The 15,364-nt window shown below is 42.9% G+C and overlaps 1 protein-coding gene across 5 annotated transcripts in view; it reads left to right on the forward strand.

Annotated features, from left to right (window-relative positions):
• LAMA3 (laminin subunit alpha 3) overlaps nt 1-15,364 on the forward strand; it is a 242,513-nt gene that overhangs the window by 74,282 nt on the left and 152,867 nt on the right. For all 5 annotated transcript variants that reach the window (XM_060119680.1, XM_060119677.1, XM_060119678.1 and 2 more), the window contains exons 9-11: nt 2,510-2,600; nt 4,523-4,654; nt 6,007-6,069. In XM_060119680.1, coding sequence (XP_059975663.1) covers nt 2,510-2,600; nt 4,523-4,654; nt 6,007-6,069 — 286 coding nt within the window. The remainder of the gene's footprint in view (nt 1-2,509; nt 2,601-4,522; nt 4,655-6,006; nt 6,070-15,364) is intronic.

Consider the following 15,364-nt stretch of genomic DNA (forward strand, 5'->3'; position numbering starts at 1 on the left):
TAATCCCATCATGAGGGCTCCATCCTCATGATCTGATTACCTCCCCAGACCCCATCTCCATATACATTGGGGATTAGGCTTCCACAAATGAACTTGGGGGGAACACGAACATTTCTTCCATAGCACCAGCTAACCTGACTGTTTCCTGCCTTTTCTGTGCAGTGCTGGTAATGGGAGAATGATGAAATCTCTGCCATCAGTCTGGGGAGGTAACAGGAAGTGGGAACATCACAGGCAGGCTGGTCCTGGGGACTTTCAGGTAGCCAAGCAACCAGCATGTAAGAGCCAGATCGTTATCCTGCAGGGCACGTGGTTGTCAGAGATGGCTGTTTTCTCACGTGGTATTGATTTCGCTTTTGTTTCTTGGGTTTACTATTTTAAGTGTTGGTTTGGGGGTATGTGACATTTTAAATAGAGTGGTCCATTCTCTGGGATATGGCATTTGAGTAAAGACCTGAAAGAAGCGAGAGAATGGACCAGGCATCTCTCTGGGGGACAGCTTTCCAGGTGGAGGGGACGGCAGGGCAAAGGACTTTGAGAGGGAACAAGGGGCCCTCGTGGCTGGAGGGGAGTGAGCAGGGCTAGATGCGTCAGAGAGGTCACAGAGGCCAGATCACTTTGACCTTCAGATGGAATATCAGATGGGGTCTTCCCAGGAGAGTGTGGCCAACGAGTGGACTAGCCAATAGTCTTGTTGTACTTGAGGTTCACGGAAGTAGAAGTCAGCAACAGTGTTGTACGTGTGGTCAAGGAATTGAAGGAAAGAGAGAGAGTCAGAGAGAGATGGCGTTTAACTGAAGATTGAAAAGCATGTAGGAAAAGTTTTGCTTGGAGGAATTAGGACCTGAGAATTATCAGAGCAGGGCCTGAGGTTTCTAGGTGGGCGTTCCTTAGAAAGCCTCTCTAGATGGTGCCAAGGGAAAAGGAGTAGGTGGGGGTGGGCTTACCTCCTGCACAGATCCCATCGGTGTCCACCCCACTTTTTAGCTTGGGTAACGGAGGCTTTCTCATCTCGTGTTGTGTCGAACGTATGCAAATCCAGAAACCCACTCCTCCCGGCAAGAGTGCTTCCTAGGTACCTCCAACGTTGAAATCTGGAGCCACTACTGTCCTTGAGTCTCCCTCTGGTATTGGTCCAACCATGACCTTGGCGTCCATGGATAAGTGGTGTATCTTGCCCTCAGGTGGTGAGGGTCCTAGAGAACCACCCAAAACTTGAAGGCAAACTACAGGTATTCTTAGGGTGATTTGTTGCTGTTCTTTGTGTTTTAAAAATATAACTTCTTTGTGGCAGGTGCTTCATTAGACAAACCTTGTGGTAAAGGGGAGAACCCTTGTGGTAAAGGGGAGTACCCACTTGAGAGAACTTTTTCTCATTTCCTACTCCAATGGGAAAAAAATTGGGAGCCAAGGTTAACCTGATGTCCTCTGTGTATTATAAGCCACAGTAGCAAACAACAGAGTTGAGAGGTTCATTGGCATTTGATGGAAGAGAGGGTGGACTACAGCTGTTTCCCGTTTGTCCAAGATGTTTATGCATGTAAACCTTAGGTCAGAGAAGTGGCCAGTATGGTTTTAGACCTCAATGTTAAAGTGAATTCAGATTTTAGCCTGCAGGACAAGGAGTGGTAATAAATAAAATTCTGTAATTAATAAAATCATCTAAAAGGGTAGAGGATACAGAAAGGGTCTTTGTTCTCCTCTCTGTGTTTCTATGCAGACTCCTTTTAAGTCAGTGTGTTATATTTGTTCTTTTTAACTTCCTATTGCCTTTCCTTTCATTAGTGAAAGAACACTGTCGTTCTAATTGTTTCCAAATTAAAGAGAGAGAGAGGTGGAATTGAGCTAGATCCATGGTATATAGTACTTGGAAATTGATGATGCATGTTGGGTAATTTGATTTTCTGGCAATTACAAGGATTAGCTGTGAAATATGAAAGCCTGCCTTGTATTGTACTTTAAAATGAGCTCTGTGTATGAAGCACATGCCTACATTTTCCATTCCCGTAGCAGAAATGTTTGAGAAATGTTTTCAGACTAAAGCAGAGATAAAATTTTGGAATGACGAGAGAAGAGGATCTGTATGTGCAGTCTTTTCCAAAATTGGAGAAGATAAAAATACACACATAACCCTTTATTCCTTGGGTTAAACCTAAGGGTGATGTATGATCCATTCATCACTACCGAATGAAGCTTTGAAGAGTGGTCCTCTAGAATTTTTGCTCACTCAAATGTCAGGTGCTTCATTAAGTGGTAGAGAGGAAAACTTGGGTTGTCCAGTTCATGGAAATTACCCTCATTTCCTCTTCCAATGGGAAAAAAAATCCCAGAGCCAAGTTCAAGCCAGTGTCCTGTGGTAAATCTTAGAGATTCAAGGTCAAGATCAGTGCTTTTTTTTTTTTTTTTGTGGTGACTTTTACATTACAATTGTGTATGACAGAATTATTTCTCTGGATGAATAGCACTTGTCCACTACTCTTCCCCCTAAGTTTCTTTTGTTTATTTCTAGCATAACACAGCTGGTGTAAACTGTGAAAAGTGTGCTAAGGGCTATTACCGCCCTTACGGCGTTCCGGTCCGTGCCCCCGACGGCTGCATCCGTAAGTTTCATTCCAACTTGGTGTGTCTTAGACTTCAGGGAGGTCATCAGGCTAAATTCTGATTGGCTAGTAATTTCCTTCATTTTCTCTCTCTCTTCATATTATTGGTTCTACTCCTTACTAGCTGTGTGACTTCAGGCAGTTACATAGTCTCTCTGAGAATCAGATTTCATATATATAAATGGAAATGATAATCTAGTCTCTAAGATTAAATGAAATGCAATCAAAACCACCTAGGAAAATACTGAGCATTGGGCTTGTCGCATACTAGGCCTGCAACAAATGTTTTCTGTTGTTTTGACACGTTTCTATGATCTCCGGTAATTTTAAATTTCATCAGAATTAGACTCAAGGCAACATAGTAATGATTTCACAAGGATGTAATAATAGTCATAATATTCAAAATAGTTATGATTTATTGAGCACTTGCTATATGCAAGGCATTGCCTAAATAATTTCCCAAATGTCTTATCTAATTATCATAACAAACTTAAGATAATGTATTATTAGTCTCATTTTTAGATATCAAGAAATCAAAGGGTCTGAGCAGTTAAATATTTTGGCCCAGGTGAGAGAACTACTAACTGGTAGGTCCAGGGTATAGTTCATATCTGTCTAGCACTGCTGTAACATACCACTTCCATTATACAGAAGAATGCCACTGTTTTTTTTTTTTCCCTGTGGAATTATCAGTTGTAGATCAGATTATAGACTTTGTTCTGTATGTGTATTTTATTTGGTTCTTTTATGTTCTCTGGCTATGGCAGTTAGAAAACAGTTCCAGTCCTGAAATTGGCTTCTGTGCCCACCTTCCCCCCCACATTCATTCATCATATCATTAATGTTTGAGAGCATCAAAATCCAAAGAATGTGTAAACTCTGATTTGTTCCTCTGTAGGGCATCTTAGTTACTAAAAGTGTGTCCTTGTTTTCCCTTGCTTTTCCACATCATCCTATGAAGTATGCCCATGATTTATCTTGTGCCCACGAAGAATCAGCTTTGGCAAAGGAAAACAGGACATCGTGAATAAACTCATGCCTTATTAGGAGCCTCAGTTTTCCATCACTTTTCTCATTTCTTCCTTCATCACTGAAGTGGTCTTGTGGAGATATTAGAGGCTTAGCATAAAGAATCCACAGGACACATAAATCCTAAACAAATTAAGCAAAGGACACCAGGAGAAGCCAGGCTAGGGGGTTGCTTGGTGCTCACGACTTCTCCAGCCTCCCAGTTCCTCACAGGACAGGGACTCAGCTGAGCTATGACAGTGTTTTTGCTGTCCAAGGTGAGGACTTTTGCCAGGTCAATGGAAGCTCCCAAGTGAGGGGGTTCCCGAGTGTTTTACACCCAAGTGTGTCCCTCTGGAATGCAAACCCAATAGTCAGGCTGGTTGCAAAAACTGCTTTCAGTGAACTGTATCACTGGATTCTAACATTTGGGTTACGGGCACGATCTTGCTGTGCTGTGCACAGATCATATATCAATGTCTAGGCATCCCACACTTGTGTCCACATCACAGCTGTGTAATGACGACCACTCTGTGGACATTCATAGTTGGCTCATAGCTGGGAGAGGCTGTGCCCAACAGCCCTGCCAGGAGCCATAGCATGCGCCCACCCCGCCCCTCCGGTGGTGGCTTGTGCAGGGTTGCCCCCTACACGGTGAACTGGGCGGTGCTCAGTGTAATAAACCACATCCTCGAGAACTTCTCGGTGTGACTGCTCATTAAAGCTTGTCTCTGAGGGTCCATGGGGTTCAGTCAATGCAAACCATCAACCAGGTGTGAAGTGGAAAACAGGCTGTGCCCTTTCAGGAATCCCTGGAAGCCAGTGATGAAGTAGTAAACATTGCCTGAGAAGGATTAGGACGTATTTGCCTTAAGAGGTGCAGTGAAGGACGGACTCTTGGGGATTTCTCTTAGCCTGCAGCTGTCACCCCGACCACGCGGAGGACTGTCAGCAGGGCTCGGGCCGCTGCACCTGCAAGCCCAACTTCCGCGGAGACCACTGTGAGGAGTGTGCGGCCGGCTACCACCATTTCCCGGTTTGCTCCAGTAAGTCCCAGCGGCGGAAGGAGAGGCCTGGCTTCTTGGCGCTGACCTGGGCTTTGTGCATCGATCCCTGAGTGCATGGCAGGCATGGGGCAGGGGGGTGGTAGAGGGACAGAAATAGGGCCAGGAAGGTTCTATTTGTGTGAAAATGTTCCCCAAAGTTGGGAACATTACATTTTTATAAGTATGTTTTATAGTGTTATTTATCTCCAGAGTGCTAGGCTGTACCATAGACATTACCATCTCAGCAGGTCAAAGGGTCAGATAGTGGCAGTTTCAAAGTAATAGGAATCCATGTGTGGGGTTTTCCTTCATAAACCTAGAGTAAATGTCGCAGGCTTCCAGGTGTTCGCGTGGGCACACGTAGTGTGTGTTGTAGTTCCAGTGGCCGGGGGGATGTATCTGTTCTTATCCCACTGCCGTGATCTAAGAGAACATCTCGGCATCTTGGAGAGATATATACGTGTCTGTTAGAAACAGCGTAGAACGTGGAGCAGGGGAGTGTGTGAAGTCAGCTGTGCAGACTGTTCCAAGAGCCATGACCCTATTTGTTCTGCAATTAGTGTAAAACCTGGACTTTGGGGTCAGGACGGAGAAACACGCTCTCAGGAAGAAGCTACCCCATTGCTGCGTTAGTTCTTGCCCATTCCCACCTCACAACTCTGCCATCCCCGGAAAACCATGTTGAGTTGTGGGGCTCTGTGGACAGGAGTGCACGTGTCCTGGCTCCCACCTGCTGTCCCAGGGTCATTGTTAAACGAGCACCCACTTCCACTGTCAAGTGTCCCAGTTTGGAGGATGAATTACATGATCATCTTAAAGTTAAAGGAACCAGTTTTTAAGCCCAAACATAGTGACACTGAATCAGGGCTCAATCAGTTTAGAATCTATAATGACTGGATAGAGGCTGAGCAGAAATTGCATTTTCATAAGCAAAGTTTTAGGGAAAAAGACTTGAAAGAAAACATTTTTAAAAAGCTAGTCTCGATGTTACATTAAAAAATAATAAAGATACTAAAGAAGTCCAGCTCAGCCCTGCTAGACTGGGACTTAGCTACTGTGAGCACGAAATATCCCTTTCTGTTCATTAATATACAAATTAGAATGTCTGAGCTATTGTGAGCACGAAATATCCATTTCTGTTCATTAATATACAAATCAGAATGTCTGACCATCCTGGTTCTATTACTAGATGCATTTTAAGTGTAGCAACATTTCCTTTCTTTCAGTTAGTTTCCACATGCTGCTTTCACTAAGTCTGAGAGGGCATCTTCCTAGGTAGTGCAATTTAATGTTTTACTTTACTGTCTACTTAATCATCCTTCTCTGTATTTTTTGATAAACTATTTTTCTAGGAATTCCCATTTTCCCTATTTCTACACCAAGTTCAGAAGATCCAGTAGCTGGAGATATAAAAGGCAAGTAACTTCTCTTTTGGTTTAACTTCAGTGAAGATGTTATGCTCCATATCCCTTTTCTACTTCCTGTGCACATGGCTATGTCCAAGTTCAAGTCATCCTCATGGGACCATGGTGGTGCCTTGCAGGTGTGTCGTATTTGGGCTTCTCACCTCCCACCATTCTCTACTCCAGTCTGTCCTTTGCAATGGCACCACCTGATGGAGACTAAGAAGAGTTTTTAGATTGTATGTTGCTAGATTGCTCAAAAACCTTCAGTAGCGGTCGGTTGCCTGCTGTGTTATTTGGTTCTCCATAAAGGGACTCTGAGAAAAGAATTGAGTGCAAGTAGTTAATTTGGGAGGTGACACCAGGAAACATCAGTAAAGGAATGAGTCTGAGATTGAAGGGAACCCTTATGAAGACGCGTTAGCGGGCATGGTCCTGCTGTAGCTCCTGGAGCTGCAGCCCTCGGAACAACTCTGGGAGGCAGCAGAGAACTTGCTCAGCGTTATCCCAATGGAACGGATAACTTCAGTCACCTGATGTGCATGGAGGGCTACCTCTGGGGCATTAACTTTCTGGGCCCGGCCTGCAGGGGGTCAGAGGAGCTCCTGCAGCCAGAAAAACACCCAGGGAAGAGAGTGGCAGGGGGATGCAGGAAGCAGCCTTTGGGGTGGAGAGGTGCTACACCTACCTAATCCCTGATTCTGCAAGTATTTTATGACCACCTGCTATGTGCATAGCACTGTTCTGGCTGCTGGGGACTTAGTGAAACGAATGTCCCAACTCTCCTGGAGCTTATATTTCAGTCGGGGGTGGGGGTGACTCCTACAATAACATATTTAATATACAAACAAGTAAAATCACTAATGTGATAGATTATGATATGCAGGGTTGTGTCCTGCACAAGGTGTTACTTTTAAATGGGAGTCATCCACATTGTAGGTGTAAATTAACCCATATGAGAGTATTCCAGGCCTTTGGGTTCGATTCTGGAGCTGTGAGCAGTTTGCTATGTGAACCCACAGTGGTGCTCACAGGGACACACACGCTCAGAAGGGCGTGGCACATTGCATGCACACAGCCCACGACCATCTGGGTCAGGCTTGGGTAACCCACCTGGTCTCGTCCCCCAGGATGGGGAAAGGCCTGATGGTCATGTGCTCATCTCACTGGGAGCACATGGACCCCTCTTCCTGGTGCGTCTGGAGTGTGAGTGGGCAGGGAAGGGGCACTGGTGGCCAGACAAGAACATGGTCTCTGAAGGCCCATCCTTGGTCAAGGAATTCAGGTTCTACAACAGTATGTTAGCTCCAGGTGCGTCGGCCATCAGTGCTGTAGAATAAATAAGGCCGAGAGAGAGAGGGTAGGAATGTGAGGTTTGCACATGTAAGTAGGTTGTCAGGGAAGGCCTCGCTGAAGAGATGATTAAGCAGGATCGTCAGGGGGCTGGGGGCTGAGCTCTGCAGGTGTCTGGGGAGAAGCATCTAGATGCAGGAAAGAGCAAGTGCAAAGTCCCTGGGGCAGGACATGCTGGGAGTGTTCCCTGAACAGAGAGAGACCAGGGGTGTGAAAGCAGAGTGAGCAAAGGGGAAGGGGTGAGGGGGGCAACCCGGGGACCAGATTGCAGGCCCTCGTCAGCCACTGCGCAGACGTAGCCTCTACTCTGATGAGCCAGGAGAGTTCGGCACAGGGAAACAACGTTTCATTGGGGTGTGGCAACTGTGTTGAAGACCAACTGTAGGAGGAGGAGAGAAGAAGCAGGGAAGCCATCACGATGATGATCCGTGAGGAAGAGATGGTGGTGGCTGGGACCCCGGAGGTGTCAGTGGAGGTGACCAGCAGTGCACAGACCGTGGATATAATCTGAGAATGCAACCCACAGGACTTGCCTGGGGGTTGCTGGGCAGAGGTGGACTTTGAGAGCAAGAGGACTGGGGGTGGCTCCCGGCTTCTGGATGGAGCACACAAGGAGCGAAGGGGAGGGGGTGCCATTTGTTGAGCGGGAAAGGCCGTCAGAAAGGAGAAGGCGGAGCGCGGGGACGGGCTGGGCAAGGGCCTGCAGACCCGTGGCGGGAGCACGTGGATGCTCTCTTCTGGTCTTTCTCTCTTTTTCTTTGCAAAATAAGAATCAAGATGGGGGCAGAAATTGAGGCTGGGGAGAAGGCCTTGGAGTTGAGGAGAGAGAAGGTATGAAAGAGGCATCCTGGAACGTGGGGGAGTGAATGGGCTTGGGGAGTGTCACGGGATTTGGGGCAGCACAAGGGCTCACCGGAGGTCAGCTCTCACGTGACCCACTTTACCATCCTGTGCTGTTTCCTGCTTGTGCCCTGCCCACACCCAGCTCCTCTGAGCAGACCACGGTGCTGGGGTATTATGTGGGGTATTGTCTTTAGCTTTCATCAGACACTTGGTCATTTGGGGACAGTAGCTGTGCCTGACTCGCTTTCTAATCCCCACAGCACCTGCCGTGGTATCCTGCCCACAGCGGGTATCAGCAAGTGCTTGCCTAAATGTTTGTCATTTGACTAGAATGGGACTCAACTTTTGAGCCTGGATTATGACACACATCTCTGGTTTCCTTCCACAAACATGTTTTAGATCTTTCATTTCTGGTCTGTTTCCAGTAATCCCTTTGTTATCCCATTCTTTTTTCTCCCCAACTAGATTGGTGGTGACTTCAGGGAAGGAAATTTAACTGAACTTGAAGGGAAGTTCAGACGTCTATTACAAAATATGAGGGAAGCCTCAGAACACAGCCTCGAGAAAAGAAGTTTCAATTGGTGCAGTTAGATTTATTTGGGCATTTGAAGGCACAGATACCCACTTCAATTTGGTTTCCACTAATGCATTTTAAAAACACCCAATTTGGGGCCTAACTTCTGGCAGTGAACATTAGAAGCACAGACATCTCAACTGCCAGGAGATACACAGCACTGGATGATACCAAGTCCCTCCCACCCCAGAGAATTTTATTTCATTAAGGCTCATTAATGCTTTTGTGTTTTCTGATATAGTGGTTCTTAAACAGGGCTATGTTTTAGAACCCCATGCTTTTACAAAGTATAAATTCCTGTGTTTCACCCCTAGATCTTTTTTTTTCCCCAGTTAAATATCTTATTTAAAGTTTTCCATATATACATATAATTTCCTAAAGTTTGTTTATAAATTTCTTATGTATTTGTTCCTTTGAAGTTCCACTGTTCTTTTTTCTTTTACTCTTTTTTTTTAGTTTCTGCAGATACTAATTCCATGTTATGTTAATAATAGTGATGCATTTTTCTAAAAAAAATAGTATAACTTTCTAATTATCCTAAAAGATTTTACTAGGCAAATATCTAACTATTTAGCTAAAATAAATGTTCTTGCATTCTTATAGGTTAGTTGGGCCTGAAGTCAGCTACACAAACTCTGAGAGGCTATTTTTGGAATGAATCTTTGCATACTCAAAGCACATGTAGCATAGTTCATTCTTTTATTTTTAAATTTTTTTAAACATCTTTATTGGAGTATAATTGCTTTCCAGTGTTGTGTTAGTTTCTGCTGTATAACAAAGTGAATCAGCTATGCGTATACATATATCCCCATCTCCCCTCCCTCTTGCATCTCCCTCCCACCCTCCCTATCCCACCCCTCTAGGTGATCACAAAGCACCGAACTGACCTCCCTGTGCTATGCAGCTGCTTCCTACTAGCTATCTATTTTACATTTGGTAGTGTATATATGTCAATGCCACTCTCTCACTTCGTCCCGGCTTACCAGTCCCTCTCCCTGTGTCCTCAAGTCCATTCTCTACGTCTGTGTCTTTATTCCTGTCCTGCCCCTACGTTCAACAGAACCTTTTTATTTTTTTTTAGATTCCATATATATGTGTTAGTGTACGGTATTTGTTTTTCTCTTTCTGACTTACTTCACTCTATATGACAGACTCTAGGTCTATCCACCTCAGTACAAATAACTCAATTTCATTTCTTTTTATGCCTGAGTAATATTCCATTGTATATATGTGCCACATCTTTATCCATTCATCTGTCGATGGACACTTAGGTTGCTTCCATGTCCTGGCTATTGTAAACAGTGCTGCAGTGAATATTGTGGTACATGTCTCTTTTTGAATTATGGTTTTCTCTGGGTATATGCCCAGTAGTGGGATTGCTGGGTCGTATGGTAGTTCTATTTTTAGTTTTTTAAGGACCCTCCATACTGTTCTCCATAGTGGCTGTATCAATTTACATTCCCACCAACAGTGCAAGAGGATTCCCTTTTCTCCACACCCTCTCCAGCATTTATTGTTTGTAGATTTTTTGATGATGGCCATTCTGACCAGTGTGAGGTGATACCTCATTGTGGTTTTGATTTGCATTTCTCTAATGATTAGTGATGTTGAGCATCCTTTCATGTGTTTGTTGGCAATCTGTATATCTTCTTTGGAGAAATGTCTTTTTAGGTCTCCTACCCATTTTTGGATTGGGTTGTTTGTTTTTTTGATATTAAGCTATATGAGCTGCTTGTGTATTTTGGAGATTAATCCTTTGTCAGTTGCTTCGTTTGCAAATATTTTCTCCCATTTTGAGGGTTGTCTTTTGGTCTTGTTTATGGTTTCCTTTGCTGTGCACAAGCTTTTAAGTTTCATTAGGTCCCGTTTCTTTATTTTTGTTATTTCCCTTTCTCTAGGAGGTGGGTCAAAAAGGATCTTGCTGTGATTTATGTCATAGAGTGTTCTGCCTATGTTTTCCTCTAAGAGTTTTATAGTGTCTGGCCTTACATTTAAGTCTTTAATCCATTTTGAGTTTATTTTTGTGTATGGTGTTAGGAAGTGTTCTAATTTCATTCTTTTACATGTAGCTGTCCAGTTTTCTCAGCACCACTTATTGAAGAGGCTGTCTTTTCTCCATTGTATATTCTTGCCTCCTTTATCAAAGATAAGGTGACCATATGTGTGTGGGTTTATCTCTGGGCTTTCTATCCTTTTCCATTGATCTATATTTCTGTTTCTGTGCCACTACCATACTGTCTTGATTACTGTAGCTTTGTAGTATAGTCGGAAGTCAGGGAACCTGATTCCTCCAGCTCCACTTTTCTTTCTCAAGATTGCTTTGGTTATTCAGGGTCTTTTGTGTTTCCATACAAATCGTGAAATTTTTTGTTCTAGCTCTGTGAAAAATGCCTGTGGTAGTTTGATAGGGATTGCATTGAATCTGTAGATTGTTTTGGGTAGTATAGTCATTTCCACAATGTTGATTCTTCCAATCCAAGAACATGGTATATCTCTCCATCTGTTTGTATCATCTTTAATTTCTTTCATCAGTGTCTTATAGTTTTCTGCATAGAGGTCTTTTGTCTTCTTAGGTAGGTTTATTCCTAGGTATTTTATTCTTTTTGTTGCAATGGTAAATGGGAGTGTTTCCTTAATTTCTCTTTCAGATTTTTCATCATTAGTGTACAGGAATGCAAGAGATTTCTGTGCATTAATTTTGTATCCTGTTACTTTACCAAATTCATTGATTGGCTTTAGTAGTTTTCTGGTAGCATCTTTAGGATTCTCTTGTATACTATCATGTTATCTGCAAACCGTGACAGTTTTACTTCTTTTCCAATTTGGATTCCATTTATTTCTTTTTCTTCTCTGATTGCCATGGCTAAAACTTCCAATACTATGTTGAATAGTATTGGTGAAAGTGGGCAACCTTGTCTTGTTCCTGATCTTACAGGAGATGGTTTCAGTTTTTCACCATTGAGAACAATGTTGGCTGTGTGTTTGTCATATATGGCCTTTACTATGTTGAGGTAGGTTCTCTCTATGCCTACTTTCTCTAGAGTTTTTATCATAAATGGGTGTTGAATTTTGTGGAAAGCTTTTTCTGCATCTATTGAGATGATCATATGGTTTTTATTCTTCAGTTTGTTAATGTGTATCACGTTGATTGATTTGCGTGTATTGAAGAATCCTTGTGTTCCTGTGATAAACCCCACTTGATCATGGTCTATGATCCTTTTAATGTGCTGATGGATTCTGTTTGCTAGTATTTTGTTGAGGATTTTTGCATCTGTGTTCATCAGTGATATTGGCCTGTAGTTTCTTTTTTTGTGACATCTTTGTCTGGTTTTGGTGTCAGGGTGATGGTAGCCTCATAGAATGAGTTTGGGAGTGTTCCTCCCTCTGCTATATTTTGGAAGAGTTTGAGGATAGGTGTTAGCTCTTCTTTAAATGTTTGATAGAATTTGCCTGTGAAGCCATCTGGTCCTGGGCTTTTGTTTGTTGGAAGATTTTTAATCACAGTTTCAACTTCAGTGCTTGTGATTGGTCTGTTTATATTTCCTAGTTCTTCCTGGTTCAGTCTTGGAAGGTTGTACTTTTCTAAGAATTTGTCCATTCCTTCCAGGTTGTCCGTTTCATTGGCATATAGTTGCTTGTAGTAATCTCTCATGATCCTTTGTATTTCTGCAGTGTCAGTTGTTACTTCTCCTTTTTCATTTCTAATTCTGTTGATTTGAGTCTTCTGCCTTTTTTCCTTCATGAGTCTGGCTAATGGTTTATCAATTTTGTTTACCTTCTCAAAGAACCATCTTTTAGTTTTTTTGATCTTTGCTATTGTTCCCTTCATTTCTTTTTCATTTATTTCTGATCTAATCTTTATGATTTCTTTCCTTCTTCTAACTATAGGTATTTTTGTTCTTCTTTCTCTAATTGCTTTAGGTGTAAGGTTACGTTGTTTATTAGAGATTTTTCTTGTTTCTTGAGGTAGGAATGTATTGCTATAACCTTCCCTCTTAGAACTGCTTTTGCTGCATCCCATAGGTTTTGGGTCACCGTGTTTTCATTGTCATTTGTTTCTAGGCATTTTTTGATTTCTTCTTTGATTTCTTCAGTGATCTCTTGGTTATTTAGTAGCATATTGTTTAGCCTCCATGTGTTTGTATTTTTTACAGTTTTTTTCCTGTAATTGATATCTAGTCTCATAGCGTTGTGGTCAGGAAAGATACTTGATGCAATTTCCATTTTCTTAAATTTACCAGGGCTTGATTTGTGACTCAAGATATGATCTATCCTGGAGAATGTTCCATGAGCACTTGAGAAGAAAGTGTGTTCTGTTGTTTTGTTTTGTTTTTGTTTATAAATTTATTTATTTTATTTATTTTTGGCTGCGTTGGGTCTTTGTTGCTGCATGCGGGCTTTCTCTAGTTTCAGCGAGTGGGGTCTCCTCTTCATTGTGGTGTGTGGGCTTCTCATTGCGGTGGCTTCTCTTGTTGTGGAGCATGGGCTCTAGGCACTTGGGCTTCAGTAGTTGCAGCACGCGGGCTCAGTAATTGTGGCACATGGGCCCTAGAGCACACAGGCTTCAGTAGTTGTGGCCCGTGGGCTCAGTAGTTGTGGGTCATGGGCTCTAGAGTGCAGACTCAGTAGTTGTGGCATGTGGGCTTAGTTGCTCTGTGGCATGTGGGATCTTCCCGGACCAGGGCTCAAACCCATGTCCCCTGCATTTGCAGGCAGATTCTTAACCACTGTGCCACCAGGGAGCCCTATTCTGTTGGTTTTGGATGGAATGTCCTATAAATAGCAGTTAAATCCATCTTGTCTAATGTGTCATTTTAAGCTTGTGTTTCCTTATTTATTTCATTTTGGATGATCTGTCCATTTGTGAAAGTGGGGTATTAAAGTCGATTTCCCCTATTATGGCTGTTAGCGTTTGTCTTATGTATTGAGGTGCTCCTATGTTGGGTACCTAAATATTTACAATTGTTATATCTTCTTCTTGGATTGATCCCTTGATCATTATGTAGTGGCCTTCTTTGTCTCTTGTAATAGTCTTTATTTTAAAGTCTATTTTGTCTGATATGAGAATTGCTACTCCAGCTTTCTTTTGATTTCCATTTGCATGGAATATCTTTTTCCATCCTCTCACTTTCAGTCTGTATGTGTCCCTAGGTCTGAAGTGGGTCTCTTGTAGATGGCATATATCACCCCCAGATCTTAAATCTAGATTTCGAGGGTGAAGTTTAGGCTGGTATTTTGCACAGGTTTTCCAGATGATTCTGTTATATGTCTCTTGTTAAGAACAACTGCTCTAGTTAGTAGAAATTCCTGTTCAGTGGTTGGCAGACTTTCCTGTAAAGATAAAGATAGTAAATATTTTCATCTTTGTAGGCAAAGTTGCGAGTACTCAAATCTGCTGTTGTAACATGAAAAGAATCATAGACAGTATGTATAATAAATGAATGAGCTTGGCTGTGTTCCAGTAAAACTTTGTTTACTAAAACAGGGATGGATCTGGCCCTCAGGCCATAGTTTATAGATCCTGGGATTATATCAGCATCTCTGAGTGTGGGATTCCACAGCTAGGCAATGATATTTTACCAGGAGATTCCAGTGTGCAGCCCCAATTGAGAACTACTGGTTTATAAAATCCATAGGCTCAATTCCAGACACTTGAACCAAAGGGGATATGAAGCAAAAGGACAGAACAATTTTGCAGATCAGAATGTTTTTAGATTTTTTGTTATATTTCATGACTGGATATTATTTGGATTTTCTGGGTCCAAGTGATCATTTATAACCACTTAACATTTATTGTTAGGAAGTCAGTGTTTAGTAGACACATCTTCAAGGGCTCTTTTTGAAAATGACAGGATACACAAAACATTCACTGTAGAGGGACCCTGGCCTCTGGGCATGGGAACAGTTTTATTCCTCCAAGTTCAATCAAAGAGCGGTGACAAGCAAAATCAACAGCTGCAGGAAAACTCCAGGTGCTTACCTTAGGAGATTGATACAGTCTTGGGATGATTTTGTAAAGCAGCCCATTTGGCCTGAAGACATGGCTGCCCAGAGGTTTCTTGACAAATACCATGAAAAGGTTTTGATTCCCCCATCACTTTGTAAGGAGCTACTTGCCATTGCCGAAGTGTTGCGTCAGTGTGATTGGGGCCGGGGCATGTGCTAATGATGAGAACTCTGAGAGATGGGGCGACCGCCACTAGGGCATGCCTTCCTGCTGCCTGTCCCCAGGCTGGGCATTTCACCTGCCTGGCAGGGTGGGGCATTCATTGTTGGCATGGAGACAAACCAGATACAGCTTAGAGATGAACAGGTGAATTCTGATATCTCGGTTTGGCAGCTCTGTGCCAATAAAATAAAATTCAAGGAATGGTGTTTACCCAAGAGAATTGTCATCTTGAATATTTAGCATATTCTTCATTCATTAAACTCCTATTAAGTGCCTCCTCTATACTAGGCATGACCAAGGCAGCTGCCTCTCATGGTCCCTGCTCCCTGGAAGACCCCAGGCCTGTGGGAGACACACAGACAAGCAGT

Source organism: Mesoplodon densirostris, chromosome 15 (assembly GCF_025265405.1).
Source record: "Mesoplodon densirostris isolate mMesDen1 chromosome 15, mMesDen1 primary haplotype, whole genome shotgun sequence".
In the NCBI taxonomy this organism is placed as follows: domain Eukaryota; kingdom Metazoa; phylum Chordata; class Mammalia; order Artiodactyla; family Ziphiidae; genus Mesoplodon; species Mesoplodon densirostris.